We start from the raw sequence: 17,492 nt of genomic DNA, 5'->3' as shown, positions 1-17,492 counted from the left end.
GTTACCTTAAGTTACTAAGAGAAGTATATTCCATTGCGTGACTAATCTCACTCACTTTCTAAACCATTTTTTTTTAGTAATGTCGGCAGGCCCATACCATGAAAATGTCGGATGAGGTACGATCTTTAGCTTCGAGCATTTGTAGTTTCCATATTGGAGAGGTGTAACAAAAAATATATTGAATTTATATGAAACCAAAATTTATTGTATAATAAAATTATCATAGTGAACTTAGTTTCCGAATGACTGCTTGCCCACACTTTTTTTACACGTAGGAAATTTATATCACATACCGGAATTATTAAATTAGCTATGTGTTTAGCAGTATGCCATCTGAGATCTTAGGTTCTTTCGATGCGCAGATTAGCTTTATTCCCTGAGTTATTTATCAGCATACCATCTGCACTTGCGGCAGTCCCTCGAGTAATGCTTCGGGGAGCGTGAGGGGCGCTGGTAACGGGATTCGTTATTGTTTTCTTTTGCTCTCTAGAAAGGAACCAAGTGGAACTAACAGTACTTTCTGCATTGCACAGCTTTTGTCAAAAGTAGATTGACGAATGGGTTCGGTTCTAAGGGTTCGTGCAGCTCCCGTGGAAGCCGTAGCTTTCGGAAGGGTGCGGACGAGGGTTCCTTTCCCGTTCAAGAGGTTTGCAACGCTGGCGATTAAATGACCCACACAGCAAGTGGCCCAGAAGCAAATCCCTTGGACCGTGTACTTTGACAAAGGCTGCGCATGATGCACCGGATGTAGCATGCGCTAATGAGTACCACGTTATTCTTGGTTGCAAATGTAGGCATTGGCAGCACCTGCTTCCAGCATTAGTTTTTTCCCTGTACCGCCTCCGCTGTCGTCGTGAATCGATGCACTTTTCTTTTTTCACTTCTCTCAGGCGCCGCGCCAGCGCAACAGCGCGGAGTTGCCAGCCACAAACGCCGTCCCCACGCACTCGGCTGTTCACCGTGAAGGCGTTTATTGCAAAGTGCGAGGGCGCCGCCGGTTAAGTGCGTCCGTGTGCTAATGCCATTACCGGCATTTCGCACGCAGCGCCGCGTTGCGGAGTTCCTCACCTCGTGGTCGTAAGGCACAGCCGTTGACTTCTCGCGCGGGGCACTTATGAACAGGTCGCTTTTTATTAGCCGCGACCCACGCGGCGCGGAACAAAGCGATGGAGGGCAGCAGCAGCGGGGAACTGCCACGGATCCGCGCATAGGGCGCGCGCTTCGCACATTGGCGCGTGGAAGCGTGCCCGGCCAAACTGCGGCGACCCCGCGTCCGTCCGCGCACCGACGGCGGCGGGCGCTGGCCAAGTCGTCCTTAGCGCATTTCCGCTGATTACACACGCATCATTAACCCTAACGCATCATAACGCCCTTACGACGCGGCGCGTCGCGGCAGGTCGTCCGGGGCGCGACACGTGACCGTGAGGTGCGGTCCAATCGGGACGATTTCCCGCGTCGTCGCGTCTGTCCCCAGAGCGGTGGAGTACAAGGGATAAAAAAAGTTAAGGGAAAAAATGGGAGATGGGGGAGGGGGAATATGGAAACGATCCCTTCGCTCGTAATGGCGCTGAAGGGCAGTTAGAGCCAGTTTTAATTGCGTCGGTGGCGTGATTGCCGGCTGAAAAACAATTTTCGCATGCGTCATCTCCAATTAATGACCGGTGATGCGAGCGCAGTATGAAAAGGAAAGGCTGACGCCGGGGTTAAAAGCTCCGGTAGACGGACGCGCCATTAGCGGCGCCTTCCTTTCGCCGGCACAGCCGCGAACCAAAGCGCACGGCGGCTCGAGAGCGGAGTGCCGTGCTTAATGCTCGTTTGCAGCACTGCAAGACCGCCGCTCCGGGCGGGATTTCCTCCGGGACACCACCGCGGGAGGAGTAGGCGGGAAAATTGTGCGCCATTTTTAAGGGCGTCCGCGCAAAAGCGATTGCCTACTGGAAAATAATTTAGCTGACCCCCCTCCTCCCTCTTCCGCCGCCGTCTTCTCTCAACTGGGTGAACGACTGCTCGGCCAAGTCTGTGAGGGCAGTGCACGCGCGGAATATTTGCGGTCACAGGCTACCTCCCGGCTCCCCCTGGGATTAGGAGAAATCGAGGCTGTTTTGGCCTTTCTGTCGCTTTTTTTTCTTCTTTCCCTGATCACATCCTGCCCCGCTCATTTTCTTCGTGGCCCCTGCGCTGCTGGTTTTCCCATCTTGCTTCCTTCCACTTGCATTCTTTCTTTTACCCGGCTTCGCCGCCATAGTGGAACTCGTAATTAGTTTTCCTCTTCCAAGTCGTGGAACTTGGTGCCGCGAAGTTAGAGCCGCATCCCATTTGAAGCACGTAGATTACCCCAGTGTGTCGACAACTTCGCTCGACTAATTTTAGCTCACTTCGCGGCAGCCCGAGTAGAACGTGCGGTTCTGTTTATTTCGGTAGCTGTGCAGTCCGCGCTTACTTGTTTGCTAACACACAAACGCAAAAAAAAAAATGAAGAAAGGATGGCGCACATGAGAATAAGCGCCGCGTAGGGCGTAATAGTTAACGTTTGGCGCAGAATGTTTATCTATTGTTCTGTTTATTCATTTCTAGCTGTCTAATTAGTTTTCTTCATGCATTGTCTTTTGATCGAGCGCTTCTTGTTTATTTTCCAATTTTCAGGTTTGTCGGGAAATTTTTGCTGCCGAATATATATCGGATTTGGTTCCCTCGCTGCTTGCTGGGGTTTTGTTGACTTCACGACGTCATAGTTATCTGTGGTGTAGGGAGTGCATACACGCAGGGGACGTGCACTGCGTTTGTTCTGCTATTATTTCCGCGCTCGCAGGAGTGGTTTCTTTGCGAGAGCGCTTTCGTTGAAGTGAACAAAAAGCAATCTCATTACTGCTAAAACGCGGCTCGTCTCTAGACGCACAGGCGACCACAACGGCCGCTCTCTGGCCCCCCGCACGTATACAGAAGGCGCCAGCGTGGAACCTTATATATATCCGCGCATATTGCGTCCGTCACGCACGCAGGTTTCACCATCGCCGCTGCGTTTCCAAATGATGGCCGACAACTCGGCACCCGTTCGTTTATGGGCGCCATTCTACATGCGCCGCTGAGGCCACTGTGGCCTACCTTAATTGTTGCCATGGCAACAGACGTGCATTCCCCGGGAGGCGCCGCCGAGGCGACTCTGCCTCGGGCCTAATTCTCGGGACGGGAAGGGGGCGGCATTACGGGTCCCAAATGCCCCATTTACGTCGTTACACTTGAGCCCCGTAATTCCTCAGGTTGGAGCCCGCGGGGGCTGATCCCTTGTTTCCCGCACTGGAGCGCCACTGGCCGCCGGGGCGGCCATTTGGCGCCCTCCAACCAGAGTGTGCGGCCTTCTTGTTGCCCAATTGATGGGCCCACTTGATGGTCCCTGTTAGCGTCTGCATGGACCCGGCGGAGCCGTGACGCCGCGAGGTCGTAAAGATATGCTTATAGGCGACTCGATCGATGCCGAGGGAAATGTCGCGGCAGTGAGCGTGTGCCCGCTGTCTACACTGTGCAACGTTTTGAGCACTCGGAGGGGATTTGTCCGCTCGAGAAGAAGGCCGGCCGCGCCGCCGACTGTTCCTTGTTCTGCTCATCGCTTCAGTCGCGCAGGGACTCGAAGGGATAAGAGCGAGAGTGCTCCTCGCAGGGCATGTGGGGCGCCGCGCGTAGATCTCCGGTCTTAACCGCCGCAAGGGATCACTGATGGTCACCCACTAAATGTTTGCTCCGCTGGTCGCTTGAATACTACAATCAGCGCGCCCGCCGTCTGGATCCACTCTGCGTGGACAGAGTACAACTGCGGAGACCGCGGAAGTGAAGACGGACTAGCAAAAAGTGGTCCGGTTGATTAACTCGGCTGGTTTGTTTGGGGAAACTTCTGGCGGCGCTGAGCGGACGGTCGTGCCGTGCATGCGGGAGAGGGGCGCCGCCGTCTGGGGACCCGCTTTATTGCCCGGGCGCCATGCAAAGGGACCGCGCGCATGCGAGCAGCGCGAGCTCGCCCGACGCTCGCCACGCCACGCAGACGAACTGCCGCCGTCGTTCCCGCGGCCTCTCCTGGCAGTAAAGCTGATTACCACCGCATCACTCGCCTCGGACGGGGCTATTGATCGCTCTAATTTGGCGGCATGCTCCAATTGTGGGCGCTGCGCGTGCCTACGAAACGATAAGTCTCCCGCCGATGACGGCTCTGGCGCCCTGCTCGCTTTGCGCCAAGGCGTAAGCGCTCCAGTTAGTATTTGTTCACTGCGGCGATAACTGGGACACGAGTGGGTTAGCAGTGGTTTACCGGTAAATGCGCTTTCCAAGAGTGAATCAGTGGCTGCGGTCGCGGCAGTAGAAATGTTTACTTCAGCGTCTGCGAGTAAAAATAGTCGGGGCTATATAACGACGAGGCACGGATTCTCCCTGCCCCCCCCCCCCCCCCCAAGAAAAAAAAAGAAAAAGAAAACTTGTACAAGTTTGTACAAGATTACTTGTACAAGTGGAGACAGTTTTTTTTTTTTTTTCTGAACGTACAGAAAATAAGCAAAAGTAAAACCTATGCGTTCAGCAAAAGCGGAACAGTACACAGCAAGGTTAAAACGATATTTTAATCTCCAAAGTGCTCCAAAGCGCGTTTAAAGGCCTGTTTAAAGGTTGTTAATTTCCTTTGGTGGTACTTTTTTCCCCCTATTAGTTCACGAACTTGGTATATATTTTGTATGTATTTCCGGGCGAGTAGAGAGCGGATAGAAGGAAGGAGGCTGGGTACGCAATTACGGGCGTGACTAAAGGTACTCGATTTGTATTTTTCGCTCCGCAGACGACACGGCTGCAAATGTATTCCCCCACGTGCAATCTGTGCATGCGAGCGTTTCTAAATCGGTTCCCTTCACGTCTTTCTCCGCCGGGCAAGAACGGCGGGCCAGGCTAATGAAATGGAGCCATGCGAACTTTGGAGAGCGTGCTGAATTCACTTTCCGTGTAGGCCATATATGTGCTGCTGTCTATACTTTTGTCCGCGGCCCATGCCGAGAGTCGGCGGACGACGTGGAAGGTAATTTCCGCTCAATATCGTGCCATAAATATTCGCCGTCGATGCGTGACGCTCCCCTCTTAAAAGGACAAAGACAGCAGTCGGAAAGGCAACACAAATCGATATATTATTGTTCCGGAAGCGCTAACATGCCAGTTCCGAAAAACGGGATCGTTCTGTGAAGTGAGAAACAACGGAAAGGTGAACTGTCGCAGCCCTTATTTTGGCTTCTATAAACGAGGTGAAAAAAGCTCCTCGACGCCATGCATACCTCGGCTGCCGAAGTGGATAGGAAAGGCGCGCTCTCCGCGTGCTGTCGCCTTGCTATTCAAAGGGCTGATGCCTGTTATTGGCTTTAGGCAGGCGTCGTTAGACAGCTGAAAAAAAAAGAAAGAAAAGAAACAAGCGGTAATGGCGGCGGGATGCAGTTATAACAAACGGGCTTCGTGTCTCCACTTCCTGTTTGCGCGTACCGCCCATGACTCATCCGCCGAGGCGTATTTGCGGTGTACTCATTGCCGCTAATTTCTGGAAGGTGTTTAGAAAGTTTATAGGGGGTCAGGTGCCTATATGTGCAGATTTCAGGAGAAAGGAAGAACATGTTTGCAGCAAACGAACTCGGAAGCAGCTGCGAGGTATTCTGATTCGTTTTAAAACCCTTCAGCATAATTACCCTTCAGTGCCCTGCGCAACGTAGAGATGGCACGGTAAGTGCATCTTACAGCGGGTTCCCATTGGATTAACAGATGTAACACATATAGGAAACGCTGTTTTAAAACCGGAGACCTCTTTATACCTTCTTTCTAGCACGTGTAGTTAACGTTTCGCTCAGCACCTCTTCCCTTACGTCTGGCTCCCGAGTAGGAAGAGCACGATCTATGGCTGTGCCAGTACGCGGAGCGGCTTCTTGTGGGCACAGTAAGTGGCGAGCATCGACTCACGTGACGTCAGGCACCCAGAGCGGCGCCACCTGGGATCGATTAGCTGAGCTGCTGTGCTTGTTGCCATTGATTACGGCGATTGTTCGGAAGAATACAGCCGAACAACTCGCGACTCGCATTGTACTCGCGCCTCATCGTCGTCATGGCTACCGACGCGGTTTATTCTACTCCGGTCAACAGCTTGCTTAGAGGTGAGAACCGGTCACCCTGCGCTGTACGGGAATGGACGTTCTTTCTCGGGACTGACTGAGAACCAATGACTATTTGAGTTTCCTGTCTTGTTTTTATTTATTTTCTTCTGTTTGCAATCAAGGCTGTAATGTTCTCGCCTGATTGGAATGATTCAGAAGGGCTTTAGCATTTTGTCAAGAGTCAGATGTTTGTTTTGAAGAGATGATTGAAGATTGTTGCAGTGAACGAGTTGCTGGCTTAAAAAGAGATGACGCACCTTCTCATAGTTTACTTTTTTTATGCACTTTGCGCGCGCGTGCACGCACGCACACGTACACACACACATACTCTATCTCTCTGCGAGAAAACAAGACATGATTCAAATGCAATGGTTGAATTGACTTATGGTGTTGAATTTTGGGACATGAGCGGCTTGCGCCAAAGCTAAGTCTGCTGACGTGTACTAAGCGCTGCCGTAACCTCTCACTTTTAAGAACACAGTGCGACAGCTGCAGACGATCAGTTTTATTCTTCGCTAAAAAACAACAACAACCCTGCCATCGCACCCAGAAGCACGTATAGTTGTCTTCGTTAGCAAAATGCAAGCGGTACAAGCATCGAACAGTAATCGTCGCAGTCACGTTACAGAGCAACAGCCCGTGATGCGCGAACCTCCATCACAGGCCGCACCTGGAACTTCCGCGAATCAGATGCATATTGATCAGAACTCGGCCCTCTCTGGAGAACACGCGTCGGCCCGCGTTGGCGTGCTCGGCGTTGCTTGCGGCCCCCCGGCTTCTTCGAACCCCGCTGCTCTTCTTCGGCGGTGACTCGGCGTCGCGTGGGCGCTTCGAGAGCGGCTTGCAAGATTTACGAGGCGGCTCTTTTCGTCGGCCAAGCTTAACCTGGGTGGTCGCTCGGAGATCTTGCTGGGTTGCTTCAGCGGCCTAAGTTTTGTGCCTATACCGTTAACCACACATGGCGAGCCTTTAGTATGGACGACGAGGAGGGGGGCACTTGTATCTCTTTTCTGACTCGCTGTTCCTCCGTATTATACGTACTTTTTTCACTCCTTTGTTGCTACTTTTGTTTGCTGGTCATACCATTTTGTTGTTTTGTACCGTACAGCATAATTGTTGTTCTTGTTTGTGCTTGACATGAATGTAAATATACCTTTCTATTGTGAGCCCGTGTTCTAGGAAATAAGTTTTCCGAACCATTTCAGACGTTTTTTTCGCTTTGGGTGAAATGCTGCAGAGAAAGAGTTGCAGAAGATGCAAGGGGATTGCATTTGATGTCCGTTGCTATGTAACGGTGATTTCGTATTGTGTTTGCGCGTTCTTTTTGCGATAGCAGTAGTACTGTTCTTCATGTGGTCGCGTGGCTGTAGCTAGTGTCCACGCTGTCCGCACGTGCGCCTTGCAGCCGCACACTAAGCACCCCCTGTGTTCGTTTGCGATGCGCAGACCATCTGGGAGATGGACCGATACCTGAAGGACGAGCCCCGGGGCGCGGCCTCCAAGCGCTGCTCGGGCCGCGAGCTTTCCTCGTCAACGGAAGAGGCCTCGCGGCTGTGGGACGAGTGCAGCAGCCCGGCCGACGCCAAGATGCTGCTGGCCGACTCCGGGATTGGCAGCAGCGACCTGGGCGACTCGAGCGAGGCCGAGGGCGACCGACTGTCGGACGACCTGGACTTCGGTGCCGGCGCCATGGACAACGCGAGCGAGAGCTCGGCCTCGAGCGCGCTCTCCTGGGAGAGCGACGGCTCGGCCAAGGCCCAGCCGGAGCAGCCCTTCAGCCTGGTGCAGCGCGCCGCCCTCACGCCGCCCTCGTCGCCCGAGGCGGCAAGGCCCCGCGGGGGACGCCGCCACGCCGCCGAGCCCAGCGGTAACGCCGCCGCCGCTGCCGCCGCGCCGCTGCTCACGGCAGGAGCGGCAGCCGCCAAGCAGGCCCACTTCAACCACGCGGCCCGCGGTGGCCGCCGCTTCGACGTGGACTCGAGCAAGCGCCGCATCCACCGCTGCCAGTTCAACGGCTGCAAAAAGGTCTACACCAAGTCGTCACACCTCAAGGCCCACCAGCGGACGCACACGGGTGAGTCACCGGCTTGCTCTCTCGCACCGCGTGTCCGTGGGCTTGAAGACTCCCACTGAGGGCTGCGACGTTCCAAGATGGCCGGAGCAACTCAAGAACGCAGCGGCTTTTCCCCGCCAAAAGGTCCCCCTCCAGCCAATGGCGTCGGCCGATTCTCATGAGCCTGTTGGCGTGACAATGCAGGGAGCGGCACCACAATGAAGATGGTGGTCTGTCCCCGACCGTAAAGGGAAGGGATTACCAGCTTTCATCTACCACTGCCTGCTTTGTCACACTAGCAGGGTCACGAGAATCGGCCGACGCCATTGGTTTTGGATGGGGATCCTTTTGCGGGGAAAAGCTGTTGCGTTCTTGAATTGTATCCCCAGGCCCTGAAGCGCGCACTGTTCAGTGACCAACGGCGCGGTGCCTGTGCATAATTATTCACACAATGCTCAGGCACTAACTAGTTGCAGGCTACGTTACCACCAGTGGACAAATCTCATTTCCCGTCAGTTTGCAAGTTTTCCACAAACGAGACTGCGCTGCTTTATAGTAACGACGTTGATTAAATAATTGTGCAAGATAGCTAATGTCACCTCCTTTTCGTGGAACGGTCAGCGGTATTTACGTGCGACCTTGCGGGGCATTTTTCAAGCACTTCTGCGAAAGAGTGCGCACTTAAGTCCCCAAGCCTTTTTTTTTTTTTCGCGTTTTTGCTAAAGTTATGCATGATGCAACTTCCGGCTACTTTGGCTGAGGGCCTCTCGGCGCGCCCGCTTGCATCGCACTGCAGTGTGCGGTCGACTGCAGCCTGCGTTCTCTCGTCGAGCCCCGCCAGCACAGCGGTGGCGTTGTTTTTTTCGCTGTTCTTGCTTTTCCTTTTTTCATCCTTCATATAAAATTTTCACGTTCGAATTGAATTAAATACCAGAGCCTTTGCAGAGCGACTAAGAGAATGAGGGGACAAAAAAAATGAAAAGGGTGCCGCCGGATTGCGGGAGGATGTGTGGGGGGCACAGCGGAGAGCAGCTGGGAAGGAAAAAAGGAAAAGTAGATAATAATTATCCCCAAACGACGTGAAGGCGCAGCGGTGCCAAAACAGCGTGAAAAGCAATCGATCGACGCTTTGCGCGCCTGTTTGAGGAGAAAAAGAAAAGGAAAGGCAGACGGCTTCTGGCCAGGACTATTTCCGCGAGCACGAAAATAAAAGGACACGTCCCGTCGCGGGAAGGAAAAGGCGAGAGGAGTCTAAATTGTCTTCGAGGATTTCTGGGCACGCAGCGAGCAATTAAGGAGCCATACCGGCCGCCGGGCTGTGCAAAGGGCCTCACGCACACTGCTGGCGGCCAAGAATTTGCCTCTTCGCGGGCTGCCCCATTTCTGGCCGCTGGGGACGCCATGGCCCAAGATGGACGCTAATTTTCTGCCGCCTTGCTTCTCGGGGGCGCCGCTCCAATTAGAAATCTACGCTGCCAGTCAATTGCAGCCGCGCCCATTGTGCCCAGCGGCTCCTTGTTTGGCCGATGGGCCTTTTTAATTAGCGCGGTGCCCCCGTCCTTCGCACAACGGCTGCTCTTTCTTCGCCGCCCTTTTTGAGTCTTCTGATAGCATTGTCAACACGAAATCAGGCGCATCCAGCGCGGGCGGCCCTTCACGGCCACCGTCTTCGGCCTCCGCTCCCCCCCTTGGTGCCTGGCCGGCGCTCGCGCATGCACCAGGCGCGCCGTGTCCGCACTCCTGGTGAGCGCTTTGCTTTCTTCCGCCAAGTTCCATTCATCGCGGCGGGGGGGACGCTCCATTCTTCTGCTCAAGGCTAACCGGGACTTCCTGCTGTAATCGTATTAACAAAGGCCTCTTTACTCGAACGAACTTAGTCCGCATATTGTGAGGGCCACCTCGTGCGCTTAATTCCCATGACACACGCTGTGATACTCGAAGCTGTGTGCGGGAGCGGGGAGAGAGAAAAGATGTGCCTCAAAGATATACCTCGCCCTCCAGTGACAATGCCAGTGCAAAGCGACGCCAAAATGCACCAATTAGCTAACTCGGCTGCGAGAGCACCGCGCGCAACGACAAACTATAAGCCGCCGTAGGAGGTCCCATGCTGAGCATTTCAAACCACTCTGAATCTGCTGCTTCTCGCCCGCAGTAGTCATTGTAGTCGTTCGCGAGTGCGACAGTCCAATTAACTGCTTCGACCGTGCGCATGAAACGCATGTCGCTTAGTTATCAGATTGTTAAACAGTTCGGCGGGCACTTGGCTTCACGTTTACTTACGATGCACTGTCGGCAACTTCGACCATGCAATCGCTTAATCAGGCGTTCGTCTGAGCCTGACTTCAGGCATGCACGGTTCCTAAACCTCACTGCGTCTGTTCAGTCAACCACTCGATATTAGCCACACGGTTTCAAGAATTCTTTCCGAGTTGCTCTGTGCCCCATCTCGCACGAGGTTCGACGCGTGCACTGTCAAACTCACAGCCAGGGAGGCCCCGTTCACGTGAAGACTGTACAGCACTTGCAACTTGTCCGAATTGGTTCCCATTGTTAGCGCATCTTTCGTCTCGCAGTATGGCTCGTTGCTCCACACGCAGTCTCCCTGCTGCCGCGCCCTTATCTGACCTGTTTCCATTTTGTGTAGCTTCGCCTTCTACAGCTTATTCGCGATGTGTTGAGATTCCATTTGAGGCGGTCGCTCTCCTCCATTCCGGGTTACGGTCGCTTTTACGGATTGCGTCGATCTCACGTCGTTATGGTGGGGGAAGCTTGCTGAGTGCTCGCTACAAATTGGGAAGCTTTTCGGGGCCGCCACAGTGAAGAAAGAGGACGGCTGCGTGAGACCGGTCGCTGTGCGATGCTGAAGCAAAGCGAAATTGGAGCGGAAATCAATGGTTGCTGAGACCGAACCGCCAATTCGATTAAATATAGATGCACCAGCTTTCCACTTATACGATCTTGCGCTCTTTTTTTTTTTTTTTTTTTAAGAAACTGGGAATGGCTTCTACGCTGTATTCGAGCACGGTGTTGTGCAGTTGTCCTTGTATGGCAAAAGGAAGGTTGTTTATTTGTTTTTTTTTCTTAATGTGCGTTTTAAGTGCTGCGCTGCGGAAACTGGATCAGTAAATCTATATCGTGATAGTGTCATGCAGGCATACAGTGACACTTTATATTCCGTAGCATCCTGGATTCCTGTTACCGGTCCGACTGTAGCAGCTATGAACTCATATAAAGTATACTTCAGAAGACATCCGAGTGTTTCTGAGTCGCAAAAGGTAGGCAGGAGGAATGGAGCAGGCTTGAGAAAAGCTATCTCAAGTTGCATCGTGCGCAAAATCCAAATTCTCGCCGTACAGAAACAATTGTCTGGCCTCAGATAGGTAGAGCGCAGCTCACAGCAGCGAACTGTAGTGGGCGGCCATCGACTACGCCTCAGTATTGCTGTAATGCACGCCAAGAAACTGTGCCTTATCTTGGAAGCGCGAACTGGACCTTCTTCGGTATGAGCGAGAACGCCTGCGAGAAGCTAGACGGAGTGGCTCCGCGGCTCTCGCTTGGCGACCTCTCCTCGGTCCACCCGTTTATGCGCACGCTTGCGCCTACGTGCTACCGGATCGGAACCGGAGGCAAATTACGTGTATGCACTATTCATCGAGTGTGCTGCGTTACAGGGGTGCGTACGGTTCATCATGGTAGTTACTCGCTGTGTCCGAAAATGAGAATGATTGGCTTGTGTTCGTCGGCGGAGCTTGCGTCCTAATCCGGCCCGATAATATGCATGCGTTTACAGTGTGGTGTTGTATTGGTGGCGCGCCGGCAGATGCTGGGCCACCACTCCCCCGAAGCCATCCCAGCGAAGCCCCTTGTCTCGTTGCAGGCGAGAAGCCGTACAAGTGCTCGTGGGAGGGCTGCGAGTGGCGCTTCGCCCGCTCGGACGAGCTGACGCGGCACTACCGGAAGCACACGGGCTCCAAGCCGTTCAAGTGCAACCACTGCGACCGGTGCTTCTCGCGTTCGGACCACCTGGCCCTGCACATGAAGCGCCACCAGTGAGCGGCCCGCGGCAAGCGGCGGCATCAGCAGCAGCGAGCACGACCCGGGCCCGCCGTGCGGAGCGCCTCGTCGGAACACCACCTGCCCCTTTCTCAGCCACCCCTTCTTTCTCGTCATCTCTGTCGGCACCACCGTGGCGCGAGCGCACCCTCCCCCGAAACCGCTTCAGCCCCGCGCGGTAATCGAGCCGTTCGGATTCGGCCTCGCAAGGAGAACGATCTGCGCGTGAAAATTGGAGTTTGCTCCTGCGATTTCCCGGTTTTCTTTTTTTTTTTTTTTCATCTTATCTCCTCGGCTCGCGTTGCGAATGCCGGCGGCTCTAGAGCCCGACCCAGACGATGATGCGCGGAACGTCTGCGTCGGTACACGCTGCCATTGAATAAGCATGCAAGTAAATCATAAAAAAAAAAACGAAAAAAAAATTGGAAGGACGACGTTTGTCCTTTGGATAACAAGGCCTCCGATGCGCTTGCAGCAGCGGCTGCCAGCTAACGCCCTTAACGAGCATTTTGCGCAGTTGTTCTAGCGTCTCACAAACGCTTAACGCCTTTCGCTAGCTGTTCGCGTCAAACGGCCATTTTAAATCTTTGACCGCTTCAGTCTTAACTCGAAGCACCTTTCTCAAAATGACCAAAACGGGCATGCCGCTGCAGATCGGAAATTCGTGGCATCTCCAAAAGAAGCAGCAGGATAAGAGAGACAAAAGGAAAGGAAAGCTTCGGGTCATTTGCATTTTTTCTATTTCTGCAGTTCCAATCATCCTTTATTTATTTCTTCATCGAGTACGCTAGTTCTAACAAAGCGCGCTCTAAACGGGGCGGCACGAGCGACTTCCGTTCACGCCGTCTTCGGCTACTGGGGCCTGATCGAGCGCCCCATGCCATCGCGTCGCACGATGTCCCATCTCGGAGCGCCTCGAGGGTCACGTGTGCGTCTCATCTCCGCGTGGAGCGTGCAGGCTTTCTCACTCCAAAAGATAAGCCACCGCAAAAGGGCGAAGGTTCACTATTTTTTGATTCCCACCCGAATACGTACGGTTGGAACGGCGGTGCTGTCGCTTGCCAAAACGGAACGCAATTCCTTGCCGCGTCCGAACGGCTACACCAAAGACTTGCGCGCCGCGCTCTCTTGTCTGGTTCCTCCTCGGCCCGATCTTTCCTCGGACAGGCAGCGGCAAAAAGCTTGGCCTCCTCAGCGGATCTGTCAGGATGTTTCGGAAAGAAAAAGGAAACAAGGGAAAGCAACAGGGGAGCGCTTTTCCCACTTGCGACCAGAGGCGAGCGCGTCGTTGCTGAGGCTCGCACGGAGGCGAACGGGGAGGCTTTCGACAGTGTGTGCGTGCAGGGAACGCAGGAGCTTCGAGCGGGAGGAGACCCCCTATTAGAGCACGCCCTTCCTCCCTCAATCCCTTCTCCCCGATTCCCCTGCCACCCCCGGAAAAGGAAGGCCCCGTCGCGGCCCTACGCGCTGTGAATCGCGCAGAGACGTTCGACGGCCGCGACCGGACGCCTCGAGGAAGAGGAAGAGGAGGAGGAGGCCCCTCTCCCACCAACCCGGCTTCCCCGTCACCATCGACTTCTCACCACCGCCGACGACGCGGAGCGTGTGGACAATGCTGCTTCGCGTTCTGAAAGACTGACTCGAACCGTCTCGCTTGTGGATGTGCGTGTGCGTGTGCATGCATGCATTACATACTGGTGTTCGTTTTTTCCTCGCTAAACTGTTCCCCGCCCCCTTGAACCCCTTTTCACACACACACACGACATACAAACATGCATTCTCTTTCTCTCCATTTCATATGTTGTTTGTTACTGTACTGAGTAATCTTGCCTTCTAAAGCGCCGTTAAATTTCGCTCCAGTTACTGTCTGATTGGTCACTCTAATTGAGCATATTTCTCCTCTCCTTTCATTGCTTACGTTAAGCTGGAAAGAAGTCATTATTGTAGGCAAATCATGGTGCATTCATAAACTTTCGTAATGAACATGAGTCTTCTTGAACGAGTCTAAAGTAGGAAAAAAAATCTAAAAAAAAAATCAATGCGGACGCTGTTCGAGCTTCCAGTGGTTTTCGACAAATTTTTGACATTTTTTTTTTTTCACTTTGTTCAAAGGCGCTAACACTGCCTGCCGAAGTGTGATGGTTTGCGGAGCCGTTTGTGCCAGCAGAAGCGTCTCCTGTTCAGAGGAGGTCGCTACTCCAGAACGGTCGGCAGCCAAGCCACGCGACTGTGTACATTTATGTGTCTCATTCTCGCGTTCTTTCTATTCAATACGTGTTCTCGTGCGCATGCGTGTATGGCGTTCACAGCTTACTTTAGTTTTTTTTTTTTTTCGCTTTCTCTCTTTAACACTTATGGATTCTGCGGATGCGATTGTGAACCATTTCCCACCGCAGAGGCGACGGAGCACTGTGTCGTGTATCGAGCGGTCAAATACGCCGTGTATATGAGAAACTTAGTTTTTACCATCTGTTGTTGTTTCTGTTCATTTTCCTTTGTCTTCTTTTCTGGTGTTTTGAGTATCGCATATATTTTGATATCGCCTGTCAGCGCAGTCCCTTCCCAGTTTTATGTGACCTTCATATCCTATTTCTTGAGTAATACATTGTCTTGTTGTTGAAATGCAGTTTTTATGTCGCGTACGTTGTGCATGAGACAGAGCTTGTATATGTAGAGAATTTACTATTGCTTTCGCGATTGTTAACCCCCTCCCCCCCCACCACTTAGTTTTTTTTTTCTTTACTGTACACTTTGATGAATCGGCACTGCCCGCACGTGCAACGTGAAGAAGAAAAACAAAATGAATATCCAGGAAATTTGAACTGTATATATATAACTGAGGCGCCTGTTCTAGAAAGGGCATCAATTTTCCTGTTTTCAAAAAGAAAAAAAAAGTATGAAATCATTGGTTAGTAACTCGTGTACCGCGTTCCTCAGTGTCGCATGCCGCGACTGGGATTGGATAAGACAGCTATGTATGATTGAGCGTTACAAACGAAAGCAGAATTTTATGTAAAGTGCGACTTTGCGCACGCATCACACGCAATCGGTTCAAAACAAAGTCAACCAAAGGTGATGATATTGATCGACTTGTCTCTGAACAAGCACGAAGCATCCCACTGCAATTTATGACTGGGCCAACGAACCGAACGGTGAGCGGCTTACAGTTGAAAATGACCAAAACCAAATGGCATTATAATGGAAACATTTTTCGTGCTAGTCTTTCGATTCATTGAAAGAAAAAAAAAAGAAACAGTGCATCATTCATAACCCAAATACGACAAGACTGACACGACAGACTATTAACCGCAGTGCACCGCGCATAATCATACTGCTCTAGTCCCGTCACAAAATATGCTTTTTTGTGTGTGTACAGAGAGAAAGATATATATATGTAAATTCGTCCAGCTGTATTGGAACCAAAAAGCTATAGAAAAAAATCAACAAAAAAAGGCTGTGTTTGCTTCTGCCCAAATCCTACTTAAACCGGTCTACATTGCTATTTCCTAGAGCTGTCTCGAAACAGAGCGTTATTCATGGTTTGCAATGTCGAAGCTCAAAACGGACAGGAGAGCCTTAAGGGGAAGGAAGTATGATTTAAGAGGAGTTCTATTCACTACACCCATCCCGTCGCATACTTGAAAAAAAGTGCCATGTTTTGAGAGTCGAGTGTTGGATACAAAGAGTGTGAAGCAATGTTTCCTGCGTGTAATCGTCATGTTGTTTTCTTACGTTTTACAACGCAATTCCAACTATCATTCTGCTTGTTTACCATTTAAGAGTGTTCTCTGTTCCTCTCGAGTACATTGCGCGCGCGCGTTGTGTCATTAGCGGCTGCTGTTTGTTTATCGCATGTCATTGATACATTGCCATTGTTTTTTTTTTGTTGTCTCCGCATCGTCGCTTTCGAGCTGCTTCAACTCACCAGTGATCGTGCGTGCGCGGTTGTGTCTCCGCCAAACACTGCTGTGTGGACGGCGCACCACAAACCGCGACGAAGGAAGACGAGGAAAGAAAACAAAAAAAAAAGAGCAGAAGGGCGTTCGTTGTCCAGCGCGTTTGGCCTGCACGACTCTGGAACACTCGGGCGGAAAAAAACATCTGGGATGTGGTAGATTTTTCGCGGACCAAACTCTTTGCCAGGTTAAGGAGAAAAAAAAAAGACAAAAAAGAGGACGGGCACGGGGAAACAGAACCTTGCAGACAGTCCTAGGACGCTTAGAGCATTTATATAATCCAAACGAGGTGAGACTGGACGCTTAGAAAGCTTTTTATAAAAGAGAAATAAACCCACGACATCGCAGGTGTGTCTCTGAGCGTTTTTGTGTCTCTTCTCCTTGCCGCACTTGCGTTGCTGCGTGCGAATGTGCGTGCGTGTGTGTGCGTGTGTCTGGCGGCTGTCATGCGAGTGTCGCGCTCAGACGGTCATTCAGCCACCGTCGCACATGGCTTCAACCCGAAACCCGTTGCGCCTTTGCGGCGACATAGTGTCGTGTACTGCTTTCTCTTGTGCCGTCGAGCAGGAGCATGCACTATGCTCAGGTAGCGCAAACTGCCGCCACAAAGCGCCAAGCTAGAGCCTGTCACGGGTTCGGTGACTACGCAACGTCATCAACGAGTCCTGACAATGAGGGGATGGCCGTTTGATGCCCGGCGTAGCCGGTAGGCAAACGTAGTGAATGAGACCGAGGCGTGTTAAGAGGTAACAACAACAAAACAACGTTTATAGTTTTGATTGAAGAATACGACAGCTTTCACAGACGCCTAATGTGCATCCTACGAAATAATGGCGGGAAACACATAGCATTAAATACACTGAATTAAGTTATACATTGAATATGTCTACACAGGTCAGAACACAAGTGAGAATCCAATTAGCTACAGTCGATAAAAGTACAGAAGGGGAGCAAGCATACAGTCAACCGGGGAGCGCGGCTGCAGTCCATCCACAAACACGCAGTCAGTGTGGCCCCCGAAGGCAACGTCCTTCCAGAGCAGCTTGCGGTTTCGGGGATGCGGTTGCGGCGGCAGCGTCTCCACCGACGAGCGGACTGAAGTTCGTGCCCATACGGCCCCCTTTTAAAGTCCTCGGGCGCTAGCGGGCGAGGCACTCGCGGCGCCACAGAGTCGGTGTCGAAAAAGCAAACAACAAAAAGCGCAACAAGAGCACGTAGGCACCTACACTTTGACACTGCATGGCCGCCGTCTTGGAGCAGGAAAAATTAACG

General features: G+C 52.3%; 1 protein-coding gene across 4 annotated transcripts in view; it reads left to right on the top strand.

Annotated features, from left to right (window-relative positions):
- The window catches only part of LOC149350234 (Krueppel-like factor 6), a 356,738-nt gene extending 340,158 nt beyond the window's left edge, over positions 1 to 16,580 (top strand). For all 4 annotated transcript variants that reach the window (XM_089579217.1, XM_089579218.1, XM_089579216.1 and 1 more), the window contains 2 exons: positions 7,605 to 8,232; positions 12,089 to 16,580. In XM_089579217.1, the coding sequence (XP_089435343.1) occupies positions 7,605 to 8,232; positions 12,089 to 12,264 (804 nt within the window). In that variant the 3' untranslated portion in view covers positions 12,265 to 16,580. The remainder of the gene's footprint in view (positions 1 to 7,604; positions 8,233 to 12,088) is intronic.
- Positions 16,581 to 17,492: the final 912 nt, after the last annotated feature.

The sequence above is a fragment of the Amblyomma mixtum genome, chromosome 3 (assembly GCF_055824585.1).
Source record: "Amblyomma mixtum isolate Tamu chromosome 3, ASM5582458v1, whole genome shotgun sequence".
NCBI classification, from domain to species: domain Eukaryota; kingdom Metazoa; phylum Arthropoda; class Arachnida; order Ixodida; family Ixodidae; genus Amblyomma; species Amblyomma mixtum.
Note: the sequence above shows the minus strand (reverse complement) of the source record. Positions and strands in the feature narration are given on the sequence as shown.